Source organism: Erigeron canadensis, chromosome 5 (genome assembly GCF_010389155.1).
Source record: "Erigeron canadensis isolate Cc75 chromosome 5, C_canadensis_v1, whole genome shotgun sequence".
Lineage (NCBI taxonomy): Eukaryota > Viridiplantae > Streptophyta > Magnoliopsida > Asterales > Asteraceae > Erigeron > Erigeron canadensis.
Window position 1 is genome coordinate 3,118,268 of NC_057765.1, and position 22,885 is coordinate 3,141,152.

At 33.2% G+C, this 22,885-nt stretch overlaps 2 protein-coding genes, 1 long non-coding RNA gene and 3 pseudogenes across 5 annotated transcripts; 4 read left to right on the forward strand and 2 right to left on the reverse strand.

Annotated features, from left to right (window-relative positions):
• Positions 1-467: 467 nt before the first annotated feature.
• On the forward strand, positions 468-2,237 carry LOC122600239 (annotated as a pseudogene).
• Positions 2,065-5,482, forward strand: LOC122600241 (annotated as a pseudogene).
• LOC122600242 lies at positions 5,457-6,373 on the reverse strand. Of its 2 annotated transcripts, none has more exons than XM_043772929.1 (4): positions 6,259-6,373; positions 6,002-6,037; positions 5,774-5,913; positions 5,457-5,598 (listed from the first exon to the last, which is right to left on the reverse strand). In XM_043772929.1, exons 1-4 carry the CDS (start codon positions 6,282-6,284, stop codon positions 5,510-5,512), a joined length of 291 nt encoding a protein of 96 aa, XP_043628864.1. In that variant the 5' UTR covers positions 6,285-6,373; the 3' UTR covers positions 5,457-5,509. The 2 variants fall into 2 exon arrangements, with proteins under 2 accessions (XP_043628864.1, XP_043628863.1); XM_043772928.1 differs by having other exon boundaries at positions 5,457-5,632.
• A 2,250-nt stretch (positions 6,374-8,623) lies between these two features.
• On the forward strand, positions 8,624-9,766 carry LOC122599557 (annotated as a pseudogene).
• Positions 9,767-10,201: 435 nt separating this feature from the next.
• Positions 10,202-12,772, reverse strand: LOC122600749. Its single transcript, XR_006324091.1, has 2 exons — positions 12,319-12,772; positions 10,202-10,789 (listed from the first exon to the last, which is right to left on the reverse strand). It is a non-coding gene; the product is annotated as an uncharacterized LOC122600749 (long non-coding RNA).
• Positions 12,773-16,286: 3,514 nt separating this feature from the next.
• On the forward strand, positions 16,287-22,797 carry LOC122599220 (calmodulin-binding receptor-like cytoplasmic kinase 3). Of its 2 annotated transcripts, XM_043771686.1 has the most exons (8): positions 16,287-16,459; positions 17,117-17,569; positions 18,261-18,491; positions 19,678-19,940; positions 20,696-20,861; positions 20,947-21,036; positions 21,235-21,533; positions 22,249-22,797. In XM_043771686.1, the coding sequence occupies exons 2-8, from the start codon at positions 17,308-17,310 to the stop codon at positions 22,456-22,458; spliced, it is 1,521 nt and encodes a 506-aa protein (XP_043627621.1). In that variant the 5' UTR covers positions 16,287-16,459; positions 17,117-17,307; the 3' UTR covers positions 22,459-22,797. The 2 variants fall into 2 exon arrangements, with proteins under 2 accessions (XP_043627621.1, XP_043627622.1); XM_043771687.1 differs by lacking the exon at positions 16,287-16,459 and having other exon boundaries at positions 17,483-17,553.
• Positions 22,798-22,885: the final 88 nt, after the last annotated feature.

Here is a 22,885-nt window from a genome sequence, read left to right on the forward strand (position 1 = left end):
TAACCCGGTGGCGGAACTTGCATATTATTCAAGAAAGGCATGAAGTTCGAATCGTTTGGATCGGGAATGTTACCGGGATTGTTATTGGTATTTCGTGGGTTACGGGGTGCATTTTTTATAATAATTTTGAGGTGGTGTTTATATGAAAATGTAAGAAAATGGGAGGAGGAAGAAGAAGATAGATATAGAAATATATATATATTTGTAAAAGGTAAAATGTATATATATAGGTAAAAGGGGTATTTAATTAAAAAGAAATTTATTTTTTTTTTTGAAAGTGGCCCAACTAGCCGTTGAAACGGCTAGTTTTCTTGAATTCTCCTCCATTTTCAGGCGATCAACTAACAGACGGCGTTGGAACGACGAAGGGGCAGCGTCGGCTGAAGAGGAGCCTCACTCCGAATAGCCTTATCAACCTTTTTCCTTTCCAAAATAGTAATACAATCAATCAAATATACCACGCCAAACTTAAAAAAAGTAGTACTAATGAAATCAATTATCAATTATTAGAATAAATAAGAATTAGTTAGAAAAGTACATAACATTAGTTCAAAAAAAAAAAAAAGAAAGAAAAGTACATAACATTAATCATTCCAGGGACTTGCAATAAACCCCCAAATTCTCTTGGCCCACAAAACTTAATCATCAATCGCCGTCAGCAAAGTCCGATCGCCGTCGTCCTCATCCCACACGATCCCGGCAGGTTCTAGATTTACTAGAAGCTTTACTAGATTTACATTCTAACTGTGTAAGTAGAAGCTTTACTAGATTTACATTCTAACTGTGTAAGTATTATTAGGGGATTGCATGAATAAACAATGATTATGAATGTGAGAGTAGAGGTGTTTATTTGGCTTTATATATGTATATGACTTTATTGTATGTATCTTGTAGTTCATGTCCACTTATTTGGATGCCATGTTGTAGTTCATGTCCACTTATTTGGATGCCATGTGGCAACTTATATAGATGCCTTGTCCGGAAAAAGTGTCTATCACCGGAGACGTACACTAGAAAAGTTTGATATAGACAAAGACAATTTACCGATAGATTAAAGTTGAATACATTCTCAAATGATTATGATGATTATCCCTTACTGATTTTGCAAACACCCTTTGTGTGTTAAGCTCTAAAGTTCCGTGCTTTGTATATTCTTGTTCATTGTTTCCCTTGTGGTTTGACTAATTCATTTGCTCTAAACTAGCAGGTCTAACAGAGTACACGGCTTTTGGCTTTCAGTATGGATGCTAAACAAAGAAGTAAAGTATATGAGAATTTGGGTAGTTTTGCGAGGAAATGTATTTTTTGCATTCTTTCTGTAGCTGCATTACCTAATCACGTTGCTTTTATAATGGATGGTAATAGAAGATACTCTAAGCAGCATAATTTGATTGATGGTGGGGGACACAGGGTTGGATATTCTTCATTAATGTCAATGCTTAGATATTGTTATGAGTTGGGGGTAAAGTATGTGACGATTAATGCGTTTAGTATAGAAAATTTTAAAAGAAGTCCAATCTTTGATGGACTTGATGGAGGAAAAGATCAAAGGGTTGGTAAAAGAAGAGAGTTTGGTTAACCAGTATGGAGTTCGGGTTTACTTTATTGGAAACCTTAAATTATTAAGCAAACCCGTGAGGTTGGCTGCAGAAAGGGCTATGGAAGCAACTGCAAAGAACTCAAAAGCGGTTCTATCAATATGTATTGCGTATACTTCCAGTGATGAGATTTTGCATGCTGTTCAAGAATCTTGTGATGAAAGATGGGACGATAATAAAGTATCGAGTGATGCAAAACAGGAAAAGAATATCATTGATGTGTTAGATATTGAAAGGCATCTGTACATGTCAGTCGTATCTGACCCTGATATTATAATCCGTACATCCGGTGAGACCCGTTTGAGTAATTTTCTTTTGTGGCAGAGCACTAACTGCCTCTTGTATTCACCATCTGTTTTGTGGCCTGAGATTGGTTTCCGACACCTGGTTCGGGCAATCTTGGACTTCCAGTATCATTTATATTATTTAAGCAAACATGAACTGAACTACTGAAGTACAGATTTAATGGTTTTCTAGGATTAGTTCCTAGTGGTAGCTGTTCTTTAACTTCTATATCTTGTTGTATTATAGTTCAAATATTGATCATGAACATGGGTTGAGATGATTATATTAGCGACCTTGGCATCAGTTAGGACTACATGTCAATGTATTCACTTCTAATGTGAATTAAATTATTCATATCTTCTTTTTATTACTTATGAAGTGCCTAAACGAAGTTCTATGATTACCCTCCAGCTACTTACTATATCTTTCTTATTTCTTGTTGTTTTGAAACTGATTTTATGTGTGAAAATGAGCCAGAATTTATCCCGTGGCTGCAGAGTGATGGTTGTTTAGCATTAGATTGAAGTTAAGAAGGTGTGTGTATCTATAATTCTGTAAACTTCACCCAAAGAATTGCTGTTCAAAAAAAAAAAAACTTCACCCAAAGATCGGGAAATGGTATCAAGTCGTTCTCTGGTGAAGTTTAACAATTGCTTGGGGGATATGGCTGTGACAATTGCTAGTGACTACACCTATGGCAATAAGCAAGTGATTAGTGTTACTCCACGGATATATGACTACTTGCTTACTAATGTTAGAGAACCACCGGTATGCTCTCTCGTGGTTTTATGGAGTATTTTGATGTATATATATGACAAATTTGGCGTGAGTGATAGATATGAATTTATATGTTTTTTAGATTCTGCGAGAACTTAGAGAGGAGCTGCAGCTATGCGTGGGAGTCAAATGCAGGTACTTTGGTTCTGTTCACTATTTACTGATTCATTATACGAACCTGAACACCCCATCAGTTTGTATTTTGGCAGTGCCAAAAATATATTGATCTTATAGTTATTATTTTGTCGTATCTACACAACCAATATACCTGCCAAAGAGGAAAAAGTAACACACAAGTTGACCTAAATATTATCATCTTCCTTATTATCATGTCCAAAGTCGGATGTTTATTTCACTACAGCCTTGAGCCTTCTATTTTGAGAGTGTTTTTACCCTTTTCTGATATTTTACAAATTCGTTTATTGTTTAGGAATGAAGTGCCACCTGATGGTTTGAAATGCTAATTATTAGTTGATTTATAATGTGTGGCTCTATGAGACATGTCTAATCATTTTTGCATGCCTCTCAACAGGTATCCCCTGATCAAGCACAACTACTTGCAACCCTTGTGCAGATTCTTGGGGCTAAGAGATGCATTGAAGTTGGGGTCTATACTGTCAGTATTCTGACTTTATGATTGTCGAGTGCCTCATATTCATACACTTTTTTTACTCTTTATCAACAAAAAGAGTTCACTTTTGAGTGTTTAATCAGATAGGCTTTAACAGAATTTATTTTGATTTAGAGATGCGGGTCTTTGCATTGGTTTTCCATTTCAAAAGAAATGTACTGAAGTAATTACTAATACATGCTGTCCAGGGATACTCGTCTTTGGCTGTTGCTCTAGTCCTACCAGAGTCGGGGATCTTAGTTGCCTGTGAGAGGGACAAGGACTCACTTGAGGTTGCAAAAAGGTATTATGATCGAGCGGGTGTTTCACACAAGGTGAAAGTCTTTCTTTTTCTCTCTTTTGTGTTTTTTTTTTGTATATCCCTCCCTTTTAGTACAATGGATAATGTTACTCCATTTTTCTCTCTATTATATTGCTTATTAGGTGGATGTACGACAGGGACTAGCTGTAGATACTCTAAAACCACTACTAGAGAATGGGAATGGTTGCAGGTGAATATTTATCAAATAATTAGTTAACTTTATATAGTGAGTAACATTCAGCATCATAAGGAAAACAGAAATTTTGAGGATTACTAAACCATCTTTATATTTTGAATCTGGCAAGTAGTCTGTTCTTTCCCCAAAATGGTCTTCCATACTTGTCTTAATTTATGGAGCAGACAGCTTGGCCTGGATTATTTTGACTCTCAAATGCTGTTGTTATATAGCATATTATAGTCTTTGTTTCATCATGATGAAGCTTGGAGTGTAATTACATCTTTGTCTTCCATTCTCAGTTATGATTTCGCTTTTGTTGATGCCGAGAAAAGAATGTATCAGGAATACTTTGAGTTGCTGATAAAATTGGTATGAAACACTCCCTCTTTAAGCAATCATACATTTTTTGCCTAATATATGTATGTGTGGAAGTGACTGTCGAACGTTTAGTCCCTTCCATGAAATGTTAATTGTTAGTTTACTTGTTTGGTATGTAGGTGAGAGTAGGTGGTGTTATAGTAATTGATAATGTGCTTTGGCATGGAAAAGTTGCTGATCCACTGGTAAAATGAACTGGCATGGCTATACATTCTGCATCTTCAAGTTCTAAACTCTTGCAGGTTCCCTATTTCTACAGCTCAACGACAAAAAGACCGAGAGCATAAGAAGCTTTAACAGAGCTTTAAATGGATGATCAGCGTGTTAGCATTAGTATGGTATGCCCCCTCTCCAAAAGAACTCACTAGCCTCACGTTTGAGTTGTCAAATAGCTTAAATATCTACCAAAGATATTATTAATAATAAGAATATTTAGTGAATTTGTGATTCAAGTAAAAATAAGTAAAATTTGGATTGAATAGATTTTGTTAGGAACGCCCAAAAGAAGAACAGGGTACATCATCGTTTGAGATACATGAATACTGCCCATTTGAGATTTTCCAATAGCAAGACAGTTAACAATGTATTATTACTGCTTTAACTATCTGTCTTCAACCCTTTGTCCACAGAATACATTAAACAACTTATGATTAGTTAAGTTTTATTAAGGGCATGACACCTTTGATCTGTTAGTGCATTAAATACGTGTGTGACCCCTTTACATTGTCCATACACACTTTGGAGCTGCGACCAAAGTGCATTAATGTGTTGCTTGGAATTTTGTTTGCTAGGTTCCTGTCGGTGATGGCATGACAATATGTTGTAAGAGGTGATTCATCACATGCTTGAGGTGATCCATCACATGCTTGAAAACTCAAGTATTGAATCTTAAAGAATCTTGGCATTAGAATATCCTTTGATGGAAATTGTTTTGGCACATCCTGGCTCCTGTAAATCCATTGCCCATTGGGTTTCGCAAGGAACAAGCACAAATGATAATTGAGTGTATCACCAGTGGTGAGAGGTACATGAATATCAGTTGATAACCGAAGTAAATAAAGCGGGACTTAATGCATACAACATCACGACTTGGAATGCCCGGGGTTTGAAGAATTTTGTGAAAAGGAGATGGTTGTGAACCCTGAATAGTAACATTGTAGTAGTACTTTGTACTTGAAGGCTAAAGCTGAACCTTCTTATAAAATAAAACCTCTTGTATACCATCATTTTTGCAATTAATTTTGTAATATCATGACAAAAACAAAGTCTTGAAGCACATTGGTTCAAGCTGAAAATTCTTTACCTACTACTAATAAACGAAGTGCTTATTGAAACAGTATGTGATTTAAACTATTGTTAATTCAGAATAATGAAATAAACGCCCAACTCCCTATGCTTGTACACTTTATTGATGATTTCTTCAAGCTGATGGAAAATCTCTGATGCTGATCTGTTAATATGATGTGAGCCAAGTTTCATAAAATCTGGCAAAAATGGGGAGAAAGGCTGTAAACTACAAACTATTCAAAAGTCTTGGTAATGTGTTAGAAATAATAACACTAATAACTATATACCTGCTGTAATACAAAAGTCAGAAAACTATTAAAGTGATGCAGAACTTCTACCTTCAAGGATCATTATTGACATTGTGAAGTAGAAGCTGAGCATTGTGCAAGACGGCATTAATGTCCTCATTTGAAGCATCAATGAAGCGAAGTGTTCCTTGATTTCCTCTTGCCATTTCTCCATCTGTTCCTTGTGTATTCTGTGGGCATGAAGTTTCGTTACAAATATTATAGCATATGCCAATCTTGAATATTTAAATTTACTCAAAAGCACATATAACAACTCACGCTATCACCCTTTCTTCAAATTCGGTAGACAAATCTCTGAAGAACGATTACCCAGATGCATTCTGAACAATGATTAGTATCTATTTCAATAAACAAATTTCGTACAAAATAACAAAAACATCATTTTATTAGAAACAATTATGACCACCAAAATAATATATTTAACCTGTCAAAAAAAATAAAAATAAAGAACTAACAATATTGAACGTAATGCCAAATGAATTATAACACAATTAGTCAACACCGTATTCACTAACCTTGAAATACTGAAGATTTGTAACATTTAAAATCGATGGCCGAAACAGTCAACAAAACCATCATGCGAAAGACCACCAAGGATTATAAATGCATCAAGAAAATCCAAACTCAGCACTTTCGGTTTTTGAATGGATACTTATTTATTCACTAAACTTTGTGCTTATGTTATACGAGTAGTTGTTAACCTCGTACATGTGACTCAACGTAAAAAGTAGTGACGGGTCCAAACATTTTTAGTGTATGGGGCCTAATTGTTTTTTCCCTTATTACTAAATTCTTTTAAAATATATATAATTTGTTATATATATATATAGGGGTGAGATACTTTGAGACCTCCTCTTATTTTAGGATCAATAAGGACCATTGATTTTTGTACACCATCATCATCTACTACGATATACAAGACTTTTTTGTATATATATATATATATCTATAATAAATAAAAGACAATTGTCTTTCAAAAGTATTTTTAGAAAAAATATGATGTGGCAAATCTACAATTTTACTTAAAAGTCTTTATTTTAATTATAATGTCATAAATAATTTACAATATTTTTAATTAAAAATAGCTCACTAAATGTTTATTTAAAGTTCTTAATCTTTTATTACAAACAAAGAAATTTATTTTATATTGTATAACCATTTATGTTTTGTTAATGCAATAGGTACTTTAATTTATAAATTATTGTGTTATTCAATTCACTATCTCCAAATCGATTTAGAATATATTAATAGAAAAATTACATGCACATTTTTTAATTTTATAATTTTAATGAAAACGTCCGGGTTGAACCCGGGTAAATTCACTAGTATATATATAGATATAAGTTTTTAAACATGGTCGGTCATGAGTTTTTTTTTTCCTTTTTTTTCAAAGGAGACTATAAACTGTTAGAAAAACAACAAACTAGTTTTAAGAAGTTATAAGAGCTAGTCAGACTAACTTATACATTTTCACGATAATTGTATTTTATTGTGTTAATATCTATTAAAGGAAAGTATATTTATTAGCTATCTCTTATAATAAATATACTTCGTAATATTCTGCCAAAGAAAAAAACTATTGTAGTCACCATACTCATTAATCAATATTTTAAATTAGACAGTGTTCATACATCAGAAGAGTAAACCATAATAAATATCAAAATTTTCATACACTAAAAATAAGAAAGGGATTAATTTTATAATCTATATATAAACCGGGGAATAAAGAACAAAAATAAGAAAATGGTTGTAGATTCTTGTCAATTTCAAAGTAAGAAGAGGTTTAATTTATAGGTCTGTATATTAAGTAGGGGGCAAAAAGAAAAAAACAAAAAGTTGTACATCTTTGTTGGGTTTTCTTCTTCTTCATAAACGCGTTAGATGCTCCACCATTGTTCCACATAAACAAAGCAGTTTCTTTTTTTTTTTTTAAATTACCAACAAAACTATATTGAGGGTGGTCCACCCTCATAATACATTGGATCCGTCACTGGTAAAAAGGAAAATATGTAAAGAAAAAGATGATTCGGTTAGCTTAAAGTACTTGGAAGTTTTGTTTGTGCTTTGGAAAAAGATACACTATAAGAAAGGTAGATTGAACATGTTGGTAATTGATAATTGGGTTTTAGAAATCCCTAGCCAAACTCTTAAATGTTTGTTGAAGTGTGTCATACATTTTTGGATATTGAATTTTGGCTTACTAATTTTTTCAATTAAAATGTAAAGATGGTGCTAGTCAAGTTATAGTTTTAAAAGCATTTGACTAGCTTTATATTTTTAGACGTGTTTGAAATAGTGTTTTACATGTCTTTGATATATGCTAAGTAAAGCCTTGGTTATGGATTTACAAATAGGTTATGTCAAAAATTTTAAAAACAGTGTCGTTTATTGTCTTGGTCGTTTTAACATGCCCCTAATATTTTTTTTCCTTTATCACTAAATTTCATATAACCTACAAAGATATATATAAACTTATAATTTAATAATCTAAACACGCTCTTATTAGAAAAGAAAACACAACTTGATCTATTATTAGAAATGAAAAGATCATGTGCTCTTAGCTGGAAAAGAAAACATAACTTGATCTTTCTAATAATACAACTTGGTCTTTCTAATAATAAATTTTCCGTCAAGTTAGGTTTTTTGAGATATTTTCCAAACCTCGAGAAACTATCACTTGAGAACAATATGCTCACCGGAAAAGTACTCATTTCAATACGTTTGTTTCAGAATCTTTGATTTTTCAATGTCTCCGGAATAGTTTATTGGATAGTCCATTGTCGGAATTACGACAGCTAAGATCTTTGGTGCCTAAAGTGAAAAAGTATAGTTATGGACGATATAAAATTCTTGAATCGACTAATTCAACGAGTTCGAAAAATGGGAATTTTGAGCCCCCGGGGACATCACCGACGCCGACACCAACTAGGGGACGAAGTGGTGGACATAAAAAGAGCAATAAAAAGAAAATATTTGGTTAGGTTCTTAGGTGGGTCATTTGGTGGGATGTTATCTACAATGATATTTTCGATTTTGTTAAAAATGTGTTTAATTATGATCAAAGGGAGTGGAGATCCATCCGGTTCTGCGATATTTAGTCAATCGATAACCGCGGAAAAGCTCGCATTTTTGGAGGACGACGAGGCAATTAGGGCATTATAAGTGATATGATGATGTGGTTGTGGAGAAGTATACAAAACCGACTTACGCAGAGGAAAAATCAAGACTATCGCGATCGAACAGGTCATACATCGATCAAAAGACGCGACAGAGCTCACATTAAAGGACACAAAAACACCCAATAAAAAAATTTGCCAAATTCGATCAGAAATCCTAACGAGTCAGATTCGCCACAGAAACCTCTAATCGTTACTTGCTCATGTGTCGCGACCAACATGTCATTACCTTGTTTACGAGTATTTGAAAAATGAAAGCTTGCAAGACATTTTGCAAAAAGTTTGAGATAGTAGACGAGAACTAGATTTGCTCGTGAAATATAACATTACAATTAGGGTTGCAACCGGGCTTGAGTATCTCCACATGAACCATACGCATCGTATAGTCCACAAATACTTAAAGCCCACAAAAGTGCTCCTTGATGATAACATGGAGGCCCGAATTGCAATTTTTGGGCTTGCAAAATTGATCCTGGAAGCTGACGTCTATATGACAAGTTCGAATGTTGCATGTACATTAGGTTACATTGCACTCGAGTATCATCAAACCATGAAACTTACAGACAAATGCGACATCTATAGTTCGGTGTGGTGCTCGACGTGTTGGTTGTGGGAAGACTTCCTTCTGAAGACTTCTTTCCACACACTTTAGAAGGAAGTCTGGTGAAATGGATGAGAAAGGTTATGACGTTGGATGACCCATAAGAAGCAACAATCCGAGCCTTTTGGGAAATGGGTACGAGGAACAAATGCTTCTTGTTCTTAAGATTGATTGTTTTTTACACTAGATAATTCAAAAGAGAGGCCAAATAGTAAGGATTGTAGGATCATGTTGGCCTTAAATTGAGCACTCATAATTGCATAATAACAATGCAAGTTTGTGATTTAATTTTTTAATTGTGTATTATGTTGATGTTTAAAAATGTAATATATGTGTTTAGGAAAAAAAAACGTATTAGTTTTAATCAAATGGTTTGTAATATATAATAACTTAAAAGTGCATTTCTAGTTTTAAATTGTAAGAAAAGAAATAAAAGCAAAAGAAAAAAAAGTATATATATAAAATTATTATCGAGTTAGTACTAAAATAAAGGAAAGGAAAATAAAGGAAAGGAAAGGAAAAAATAATACAACGAAAAAAAGCATTCTCGACTTACTACTAAAAGAAAGGAAAACAAATGAAAATAAGTAGTCTATGTTATTCTTATTCGCAAGGGAAAAAAAAAGAAAAATATTAAAATAATGTAATTTATAATTATATCCTTATTAGAACAATTTAATCTTTAAATTAACAAGTTAACAATAACATATTAAAATTTATTAGAGTTCGGTAAAAACATACATATACGCACCATGAAGCAATAAGATATTAAAATTTTGAACAAACCGAACTCAAACCATGGATCGACTTGTACAAACAAAAGCCTCAAGAGAATGAATACAAGAAAAACATAACCTTGAAGATATCCTTGAAGAAGATGAATGAAAGTTCAAGTTAGAACTTCTCTATTGGAGAGACACCCAAAGTTCTGATCTCGAGCTATTTGTTCTTTGATTTGGTAGATTTCCAGCGCCTTTCACACACCAAGTAACATCCAAAATTGAACATTCTTATTTCAAAACCGCAACACCACAAGCCTTGTGTGGTAGGTGTTCAAAACCTCTTTTGATTGTAGAGATTAAGAACAAGTAGAGAAAAGGAGGCTGAAATGGAGTTTTTTTTCTTCTGTTTTGCTGGTCCCTTTTTGCAGAGAGAAACTGAGAGGGGGAGAGAGTGACGCAAAATGGAGTGTGTCTTGAATAACTTCTTTATGCGTTAAGATGTAACCAATAGGCAGTGAGGACTCCTTGATATCTCTACCCAGTGAACCTACATAACAAAGTAATTTTTTAAATTTATGTCACTCTTTTCATGTTACAATAAGATGTATGGGTATCTTATAACACATATCTATCTATATATATATAATGATTCCAATCGTGAAAGCTTTTGTTATTATCTTCGAATATTTTACGTATTTCTGTTTTTATATTTTTTTTTTCTCGTGTTTTAAAACGGTCCATAACCTAGTTATTATTATTTTATGCTCTACAAATAAAGAGCTAGAATCTTAACTTTTATAAGACATAACTTTTTATTTATTAATTTGCATCTTTGCTAGAAGAACATCCTAAGTAAACATAGAAGCTAAACAAAATAAGGCGTGTGTCAAAATACCATGAACATACTCAATGAAGCAAAATTGAGAATGCTTGCTTTAAAAAAAATTTTAAAAAATGAAATATTTGGTTCTAATGTATCTAAATTTAGGTATAAACTCTTTACATTTTTTTTTATATTTATTGTATAATAAATATTATCCCATCCCATTTCAAGTGTCTTATTTTGAATATTCAAAATATTTATCTTTAAACTTAGACATTAAATATTCTTTTTTTGTTATATATAAAACTTATATAATTGAAAAAACACTTCCAAAACACAATTAATCCATATAACTTTTATCAAGTATTATATAACACAAAGAAAATTTTTTTAAGTTTAAGTTGAAAAAGTTAGACTTCAAAAATATAAAATATGACACTTGTAGTGGAAAGAAAGGATGAGTGTATTTTTGAGTGGATGTACATAATCGGAAATTAATGAGTGTATTTTTTAGTGGATGTACATAATCGGAAATTAATGAGTGTATTTTTTTTATTTTTTTCAATAGTGAAAAGTCAATTCGTGGATGTACATAATCGGAAATTAATGAGTGTATTTTTTATTTTTTTAACTTTTTTAACCTCACTACATAAACGTATTTTATAGAGTTTAATTTTTATTTATATATCTGCATAGATATGTTGGTTGTTGAGATAAATGAGTGTGTAGATTTGAATAAGTATTACTTTTAAGAGAAAATTTTATTAGATCACTCTGGGGTTTGCTGTATTATCAATTTTCGCCTCTCTCGTTTTTTTTTTATTATTTCACCTTATGCTGAAAATATGTATCATTAACCCCCCCTGTCATAAACGGATGTTAGTATGGCCCTGTCAAAGCTCTTATGTGCATGGCACATGAAGGTAACTTAGTCATTTTGCTTCCAAAACACCCAATTCACCTTCCACTTTCAAACAATCAGATCAAAACTTTTTTTCCCCAAAAACACTTTCTTTCTCAAAACAAACTAATCAAATCTATCATATCAATTAATAAAAGATATAAACCCAATAATCCTCAAAACAACTTCAGATTTCTTAATACAAATCAATAAAAATATATATAAAACCCATATAAAATTTATAAAAAAAAACTCATACCCAAATCAAAAAACTACAATACATGATATTAAAAGGATTTAAAAATTTCACAACCATCATACTAAAAGACAATAACAATTTATCTACACTTACAAAAGGTTTGAGGCAGCGACGACCACCACCAACAGCCCCAATCATTGTCGGCACCACCACCAGATCTGGCCACCCCTTTAAATCGATCATCACTGAATGAAAACGACGGGGATAACGTTTAGATCCATCCGTTAAATATGTATGGCTTTCATCGGGTTTTAGTCGGAAAAAACTGCTCCATCACAAACCCTTCACTATTGGCTACCACCCTAATCCCTTCCAACTAGATCTGAAAAGATATATATATATATTATAATATTCAGAAAAGAAATATATACATAAAAAAGAAAACGGTAGAGATAGTGAAAGAAAGGGACGACCGAAAACAACGAATATGAATAAAAGTAGTAGTATCAGTCGGCGGGCAAGGAAGCATCATCCACGGATGATATAGTCTTTCGTTGCAAAGTTTCCATTATCCTTTGTAAGACAATTAATTTTGGAGTTAACTAGTTTTTTGTCTCCGGACGTTGCCGCGGGAGACATTACGTAACATATAAACATGTGGAAAATTATATAAAATGAAATTTTTGTGGCAAAAGTTAAAAGGTGAAAAGTGATGTGATAAAAAGTAAAGAAAAATAAAACGTTAGTGGCTGAAGTTGAAAAAATAAAAGTATAAAAATTAAATAGAACAAAACTTTGTGTGAAAAGTAAAAAAAATAAAAGTGATGTGGCAAAAAGTAGAATGACTAAAAATTCGTAAATTTATGTGATAAAAAGTAAGAGAATGAAACTTTTGTGACAAAAGTTTATTAAAACAAATGTATAAAAAGTAAATGGGGAAATAACACAAATATTTCGTGCAAGAAATAAAAGAAATAAAAGTTATGTTACAAAAAGTAAAAGTTTAAAAGTTTATGTGATAAAAAGTAAAAAGAATGAATTTTCGTGGTAGAAATTAAAAAAACAAAAGCTTAAAAACTAAATAAAACAAAACTTTCGTGCCAAAAATAAAAAATATTAAATTTATGTGACAAAAAGTTAAAAGTTAAAAGTTTCCATCATAAAAAGTAAAAAAAAATGAAACTTTCGTGGCAATAGTTAAAAAAACATATGTTTAAAAACTAAATAAAAGCAAACTTTTGTGCTAAAAGTAAAAGAAATTAAAGTTATGTGACAAAAGTTAAAACGTTAAAGTTATGTGGCAAATATTAAAAAACTTAAAGTTAAAAGGTTAAAGTTAGCTGATAGGGACCATTGTTGTAACAAATTTAACGACAGGGACTATAATTGCAGGAAAAAATTAGCAGCCGTTAGCTGAGAGGACCATTGCTGCAACAAATTTAACGACAGGGACTAAAAGTGTTGAAAATGTATGGCGCACGTAAACCAATTCATGCTTTTTAAGTATATATAGTAATTTGAAAGTTTGCATTTTTTTTTAATTTGGGTTTTAAATTATTATTATTGTTTTTGTTAAGGAAGTATTTTGAATTTTATTGTTTTATGGGTTGTTACGTGAATGCTTGTATTGTTTAGAGGAAATGGAATTATTATTTGGTGTTTGGATTTGGAAAATTTTAAGAACTTAGATCTGAAAAGTAAGATAGAGAAGGAAAAGATAGTGTTTTTGGGGAAAAAAAGTTTTGATCTGATTGATTGAAAGTGGAAAGTGAAATGAGTGTTTTGGAAGGAAAATGACTCAGTTACCCTCATGTGCAGCGCATGAGAGCTTTGACGGAGCCATACTAACGTCCGTTTATGACAGGGGGTCTAATGATACATATTTTCAACACAGGGTGAAATAATAATAAAAAAGACAAGAGGGGCGAAAATTAATAATACAGCAAATCTCAAGGTGATCTAATGAAATTTTCTCTACTTTTAACAATATTTTTTTGATTTATATGAATTAAGATATTTATTTTTGTCATATTTATATTAGCTTTTGATGTTTTTTATTTTTTCTTTTCTTATTTGATAGATTCATACTTTAAATATTGAGATCATAACTTTGAGCACATAGCTTTCTCTTCATGTTCCTATATAAACCTAAGAGAAGGTATTTTAAGTTTTTAATCTTTTCTGAAAATTTTGTTGATTGTGAATCTAAATATTATGATATTGGGTGTGAAATATTTATAACTTATGGTTCCTTATTTTAAGTTTGATAAAAAGGCAAAAGATTTTGGCCATCCACGTATTTTCAATTGCATAAACATTATTTTATTTATTATTAATTTTTCATTTGGATTTTTTCCTCTCTTTTTCTTTCCTAGAGTAATAATACTTTTTAGGTATAGATAAGTTGTATATCATTTTGCGTGCGTGATCAATTGAGGGGTTATCTTGCATACTAATGTATAAGTGATTTGCTCTTGGTTTATAAAAAATAGATAGTGTTTGCAAGCTCTAAAAGAAATCTTAATTGGTTTTTTTAATGTGATTCCTACACCTATTTCTTTTGTAAAAAGTATAACTATTTATTTATATGTCAAAATTTCTTCATATAACTATTTTTGTAGTTATGTTTTTCTTTTGTTTTTTTAATACAACGACATAAGTTTTCTTTGTTAACCACACACTTTTTTTTTGAGAGTTAAGATTAAAAAAAGTTTTAAAATTTTGATATTGCATAAACAGCCAACAACTAATGTAAATTTCTATCAAGCATTAGTCAATTTATAATTTATATAGTATTTTAATTTCATGATTTTATTAAGTTATTTATTTTTGGTTTAGCATTTTTTTATTTTTTGATATCATACTTATTAAGTTAAATTAATTTATAATTTTTGATATGAGTTATTAGGTAAATGTTGTATAGAGTTTGTGGATGGATATATTATTAAAGAGTTGTATTCATGAGAAATTACCAAAATTGGTGAAACTCAAGAGCTCAATCTCAACCGTTGAATCAAATCTAATGAATATTCAAGATTAAAGGGAAATTTTCATCTCCGGTCGTTTTCCGTCGTCATCTCCGGCGATCCCTTCATCCCCGGCGAAATTCCGACGAATTATTCCGGTCACCACCGCCGTCTAATAACTCCGGCGAACCAATATCCAATAAAATTTGATTGGTAATAATCACCGCCGTCGAAAAACTCCGGCGTCATTTTCAGGTGAATACGGTACGGGTCAGTGGCCCTTATCCGTTCTAAACTGACCGTCAAGGGACGCATATGGGAATTGAATGGATGTGATGGGCGGCAATCCAACAGATGGTGGCGGTTTGATACGGTACGGGCTCCGCCCTTGCTGCCGGCGCGGACGCCGTGGATAGAAGAGACAGAGAGAGAGATCAACTGTGTTTTTTTTTGTGTTGCTGGTGCATCGGAGATGATGGTGGTGGTTTTGGTAGGAGATGATGGTGGTGGCGGTGGTTTTCTCGCCGGAGAATGAAGATGAGGAAGAGGAGGTGGCGGTGGTTGTCTCGCCGGAGAAGAAATGATGTGGTGGTGGTTAGAAATACTGGTGGTGGCGGTGGAGGTTAGGTCGCCGGAGAAAAAAAGGTCGCCGGAGAGAGAGGGGGAGAAGAGAGAAAGAATCTGTGGAGGAAAGATGGGATCATCTCATCCGTTGATAGAGGTAAAATCAAGTGTCAAAATTTGGCCTTTGGGTTTAACCAAACAAAACTCTATTATTAAAATATATTTTTAGCTAATCATAATTACAACTTTTTGACCGTAAGGGTTTTATCTAGTTGATTTAAATGTCTAATTTTATGCTTTTAATCTAACTGTTAACCGTTATCACTTACCAAACTAGTGCTGTTAAAAAAAAAAAAAAACTAGTTTAGTGGTTTTTAAGACATTGGAGAGACAGCCAAATCTTATCGAGTGGTGGTGACTGCCCGCCATAGTTGGCATCTCAAATATAGAAAGTTCAAACAAACCACACCAGCTCACTTTGCTTACATGGGGTGTGACATCATTTCAAATTTATTTCCATTTTTTGGGCTACCAATTTCAGATTTAGACATACATATATTCATCCTTTCAGTCTATATCTATATATCTATATTATATTATATTATTCATCAAACACACATCCTCCCTCTCTTTCTACCTTCGCCGGTCTTTCCAACATCTCCATCAACAAAAACTTGCAAGAAACTAACCAGTATAATAAGCCTAATCCTAGTGTTTATCTTCAGCCCATTTCATTAGTAAAATATACTTATATATAGAAAAAGGTTTGAACTTTCTTCTTTGTTGACTTGAATTATGAATTGGGTCATAAATTTTTAATCTTTTTGCTGTGTTTTTATGAATCTTTATTGCAATTTAACATGTTTTGAATGATGGGTATTGCTTAATTTCTTGTTTTTTTGATCTGGGTTTGTCTCAAATGTGAAGAAATTTGTTAAAGATTGAGTTTTTAGTGTGTAAATCTTGGAATATTGGTGAATTATGATGAAGTTTGACCATATTTAGGTGTTATAAATTAGCTTTAGGGTTTTAGTGTGTTAAGGAGTTTGACTTTTGACTTTGTTGCGTTTTGCTCATAAGTGGGTGTTTGAATGTGCGTTTTGAAAGTGATTATACGATATTGGATAATAATTGGAAATTGTAGTTTTGATTGATGTAAGTGTTTGGCAAATTTTACTTATTAGAGGAAGGGTAGATCAAGGAAATACAAGTAGGTTTGCTCTACCATTTTGATAGTTCAATATTGATTAGTTGATGTCTAAAAATAGTCATTTACTTGTATTAAGAATTTACTGTATTTTTCTAACTCTAGAATCTGAAAAGTAGATATCATTTTCAAAATGCACATCCAAATGCCTTTCTTAGTCATTCTTTAACGGTTTTTTTTCTCATACTTGTAATCTTTGTCTATCTTTGAATAGGTGTGTAAGAATAACCACTGGCTTCAACGGTGACGTGGAATATCTTGAATGAACTGTGACATTGTATTTATTTGATGATTGACCAATATAGTATTCCACATTTCCACTAGTTTTGCTTCATGATGTCCCGAGGCAGTTCAACAATACACTTCTTGTTACCTATAAATGTATTGGAATAAGTATGCTCATAAATGAGGATGGGAGTGATTGTGTTGAGTTTTCTACTGCTGATCCACTCACCAATAATATTTGCCTCCAGATTATTGCCTTTGAAGGGTTGTGGGACTTATCATATCAGCTATTCAAGTGAGTCTAGTAGCAAGTTGTTTTACTTTAATGGGGAAATAGTAAGCAAAGATTTCTTTTGCAAGTCCATCAAGTCGTATCATGCGCATCATTGTCTAATCAATAGGAACATCGTGAGTCATTGCTACGAGGTGGGTCGTTTTTCAGGTATGCAATGTGTCATGAAATCTTAACTTGTGTCCTAATTTTTCGGAATCTGAAATTGGTAATAATGTTTCTGGGGATGCATCGCATGAAAAATGCAACACTTTGGCTATTCAAATATCTAAATTTCCCTTTATTACACAAAGAAATCATGGTTCAAAGAATTTAACATGCGTCCTCTCAGGATCCAACCCATGAAAAAGTGCAACACCTTGACTGGTTGGCAAATCTCTAAACTATCATTTATTATACTTGAATCTTGTCTCCCAGGTACATATAACTGTCTTTTGAAGACAACGACAAGCAAATATGTATTTTTAACTCAGAATATTCCATGAAGGATGATTTGCTGTTTTCACTGAAGTCTTAAGAAAAGAAATTTATATAGTGTCCCGTGTATTGATCACATGTTAATTGCAACATTTTGACTGTTTTTTAAATATCTGAAATAATCTTTATTACAGCTAAATGGATCTTGTGACCCAAACTCAATGGCACCATCTTTTAATGATGATAGTGGGCGAATATGTAATTTACTTCCAAGGCTTCCATCGTAAATTCTTTACATTTTTTATTGGATGTTCTAATAAAAACTCATACAGTACTATTGGGACAAAAGGGGTGGTACATCATATATAAATTATGTGTCTAAAGTTCAAACTTGTGGATTCTGAAGATTTATATTTTTTACTAGATGGAAGGAGATTTCTGCAGAATTTAGTTCGAGACGTGACTCTAGCAAGAGAGGAAAGGGACTCAAAAAAAGCAAAAGATGATCAAGAATCTGTGTTTAGGACAAAATACTTGGTCATGGGTGGATCAGGGTTTGGAGTTTTGGTTTTGTGTTGCAGTTTTCTTTGTCCTTGTTTCCGTTCAAAAAAGAAAGATACAACCCACACTGTTCTTGCCAAGGAGCCAAGTTCAAGTGAGTAAACTTGTGATACTTTGAATATATTACACTGTCAATAATTTGAACCATCAAATGGGTATGACGTCTACATTTCTTATTAAAACCTTTTTGTGGGAGGGGGTGACCAACAAGCATAATTTTGTCCATTTTAAAGTTCTTTATGCATAACTAATGTGTTAATTATAAAAACAATGTTACTATATTTGATATCTTTAATCTTTGAATAAAAAACAATTTAGGAAGTTATTGTAAAATATGTAGACTTTGGCAACCTTTAATGGCTTTTGATGTGTTCCCCCCTCCGCTAGTGGTTTTTTTTTTCCCTTTGATTCTTTCTATTTTGACGCATTTGAGATATACCGCAACACAAATTGACCCATTGCTAAGTTAATTGGTCAAAGTAGCGACCACTGAAAACCTTGTTTTGTACTTCCTCTCCAAAACAAGTGCACCAATATTTCACTGGGATGTCACGTAAAATGCAGCATTTTTCCTTTGAACTAGTTAACTCTAAAAGTACTTTTTTCCCCGTTGATACTGATTCTGGTCTAAAAGAATGTTTTAGTAATCATTAGGAGGGAAGGACCGAAGGAGCAAAATCTGTGTTTTTCCAAGTAAGACTTGTGAAGCCCAAGATTCGAGTATTGATTGTAGGACTTTTGCTCATCAGGCTTCACTAGAGGTGGCGCACTGGGAGGCTTGAGTGGGGGTAATGGATCAAAATGAGTAATTTGGTCAAAGTTAGTCGGTTCTTGGTCCAGTTGGCTTGAGACAAACCTCCAGTCATTTTTGAATGTCATGTATAATGTAGATTAAAAGTGATACAATTATTAACATGTAATTTGACGTACTTGTGGCGTATCATTGTATGCCACTCTCTGAATTTGACTCATTTGATTCTTTAAAGATAATATATAACCTAAATGCCCATATCCAATTATTTTGAAGTAAACGGGATTGTATCGCGACCTCTAGATTTCATGAGTGCTAAAATCAAGAAAAGTTCTTTATCATTGGTAATGAGTGGAGTAGCTTGATTGATATGACCGTTGTGTAAATTCACTTTCTTAATGTGTGATCACTACCCATTGGTCTCAACAAAAGGCACCAAAACCTTACATTAGCAATGATTACCTTAACATTCAACAATCAACTTTTTGGTATCTTAGCTGGTTAAGTTAATTAATATTTGTTTCTGCAGTGGATTCAGCTTCATCAATAGAAATGCACTCCGTTTTTGAAAAGGTTCCAGCTAGTCCACTACGTGTTCCACCTAGTCCCAGTAGATTTTCAATGTCTCCAAAACTTGACAGAATAGGATCTGTTCATTTGACCATGAACCAAGTTGCAAGGGCTACACAAAACTTTTCACCATCATTAAGGTTAGGTGAAGGAGGGTTCGGAACAGTCTACAAAGCTCACCTACCTGATGGTCAAGTGGTTGCCATTAAACGAGCAAAGAAGGTAACATGCATGCTCATGATATAAAATTATTGCTTTTTGCAGTATCACTTCTTCATACTTGTAGGTGTGAGCTCTCCCTGGAAAGAAAATGTTCAGTTATGCTTATTGTTTTATAAGAAAATTTGAAGCCTTTTTATTATAAATTTGTAAAATGCATATCCAGATTAAAATACTCCAAAAGCTGTAAGACAACCCTGGGTTCACATTTGATTTAATAGATTTGCTAACCATAAAGCATGGTTTAGACAAAGTAATATACTTCTACAACTACCACCTATGTTCCAACTTCCAAGAACAGAGCAAAAATTTGATGTATTAGGTTAAAAAAAGAGTGTCAAGTTTGTAGCTGATATATTTTGAAAACCACATAAATAGTGGAAATCACTCCAACCTCAAAACTCAAAAACTGGTCCGTCCTTCTGAACCGGCAATAATTTATTTGATATATTTAGAAAACAATATAAATAGTTAAAATCAGTGTGTGCAATCTCGAAACTCAAAAAGTGATCCTTCCTTCCAAACTGGCAATAGTTTAGGGTAGTCAAATCTGAACCTGTCAACTTCAATCGTGGTCATTTGTATGTTCTAATATCTAGATTTTGAGGGTATAGGTGAGATTAAATGAATAGGTGATTGTAGTTTTGTTTTTAGAATGCAAGATGTGACCTCCATCATAAAACCGTTTGCTTTTTGTGTTTCCTTCAAAAGGCTATGCTATTTTTGTTTTGAAGTTTGCGTGATAAATTATTTTGCAGGAACATTTTGATGCTCTTCGAAGTGAATTTAGAAGTGAAGTTGAACTACTTGCTAAAATTGATCATCGAAACCTGGTCAAGCTTCTTGGTTATGTAGATAAAGGAAATGAACGCCTTATTATTACAGAATATGTGCCTAATGGTACACTTAGAGAGCATTTGGACGGTAAGTTTTCTTAGTTGATTTAGCACCCTGATTTGCACATGTTAGTTTAGCAAAAACGTTATAATGTATTTGCTGATCATCTTAGGTGGTCATGGAAGTTTCTTGGACTTTAGTCAGCGACTTGAAATTTGCATCGATATTGCTCATGGCTTAACGTATCTTCATCTATACGCGGGTAATGCATAACCAACACCCTTTCCCTTTGCGCGCATAAGCAATATCAAATTCAAATAAATATTACCTGATTGCCCCTTCTTCACACCTAGTTTGAGAGAGTTTTATACAAATTATTGAAAATTATGTATCTGGAAGAAAAAATCCTTTTATTTTGTTGGATAAAACATTTTGTTATAATTTTCCTTATCTTCAACAGAAAAGCAAATTATCCACCGAGATGTGAAATCATCAAATATTCTTCTAACCGAAAGACTAAGAGCAAAAGTGGCCGATTTCGGGTTTGCGAGACTTGGTGATGCAGAGACTGACAAAACACACGTGGTTACCAAAGTAAGGGGGACAGTTGGTTACCTTGACCCTGAATATATGAGAACCTATCAACTCACCCCGAAGAGTGACGTTTACTCATTTGGGGTTCTACTTATAGAAATTCTTACGGGCCGTCGTCCCATTGAGTCGAGGAGATCTCCTGAGGAGAAGGTGACAATAAGATGGGTACGTGACTTCTTTACATGTAGCATTTGTTATATCCTCTTTATATGTAGCACTATGTTATATCTTTAATGTGCAAACGCGTAAAAAAAAAAACTATCAGCTAAAAAGGAAACAGTGCAAGTGGGCTGAATACACAAATGAGTCTGAGGTGCCCAAAGCGTACTATCATCTATAAACCCACAAATCATTTTATTAAATAGGTCAGATTATTATTGAAATAATAGAGTTTTGTATTATTGTAATTACATTTCTCACTAACCATTTAAAGTTTTTTTGGGACCAGTGGTGTTTTAGATCCGATCCTTACCAAAAACTCAAAAAGTATGTGTTTTGAACTCTTACCTAACCTTTGCCAACTCTGCCATACCAAGTAGTATGAGCCAGTGGGTTCCCCTGTTTACACCAGTCTATCCATGCATGTTATCTCGTGTGCATTGGAAGTAGATCGGAGTCTAAAAGTATGTGATTTTATTTTTTAAAACGGGACATATAGATGAGCCAATGGACTCGACCCCATATCCGACTTTTCATCCATGCCTTGTCAAGTTGTATATTGTGGATCGACAGTTGTCTCAAAGGCCAAAACAATGGAGTATTATCTTTGATTCAGCCAGATATGACTTGGTGTTGCCAATTAGCGCGGGACTTAATTACATGGTAGGTCAAAACGGGTATTGTTTGTTTGTTAGTTAATGACTTTTGTTACCTTATTCAGGCATTTGGAAAGTACAATGATGGCGACATAATGGATTTGGTTGACCCTCATATGAAAGATGCCGTGGACATTGAGATCTTTACAAAGATGCTCGGTCTAGCTTTTCAATGTGCCGCCCCCACAAGAGTGGACCGCCCGGAAATGAAAGTGGTTGGAGAGCAGTTGTGGGTGATCAGAATGGACTATCTTAAACATGGGAGAAAAGGATGAACTCCAGCTTAAAACAAGGAAAAGCCTGAAGCTTTCATTTGTCTCAGTCAATCAACTTTTCATGCTTAGATGACTTGTAATGCATGGGTTTACGCCAATACATCATTGGTTTGACGTACAAGCATCTAATCTGAGTGCCGTAATGTGGTACAAGTACGTGATGCCTTCATGTACGAGAGTGGTGTTGTTGAACTCCCCATTGAAGATAGTTAAATTCGGACCTCATTCCTTGGATAAATATAATGTTTTAATACTTTGTACTATGTGTATATAGATGATTTATCATGGGTTTGCATTGTAGTGTTTGATTATAAAGGAGGAATTTTTAGGCATGCTTCATGAGGGAATGTTTGACAGAACAGTTGCAACATAAAATTTGACAACATAAAAAGGGTCCTGGCTTATTGGAAACTTGGACTTAGCTTAT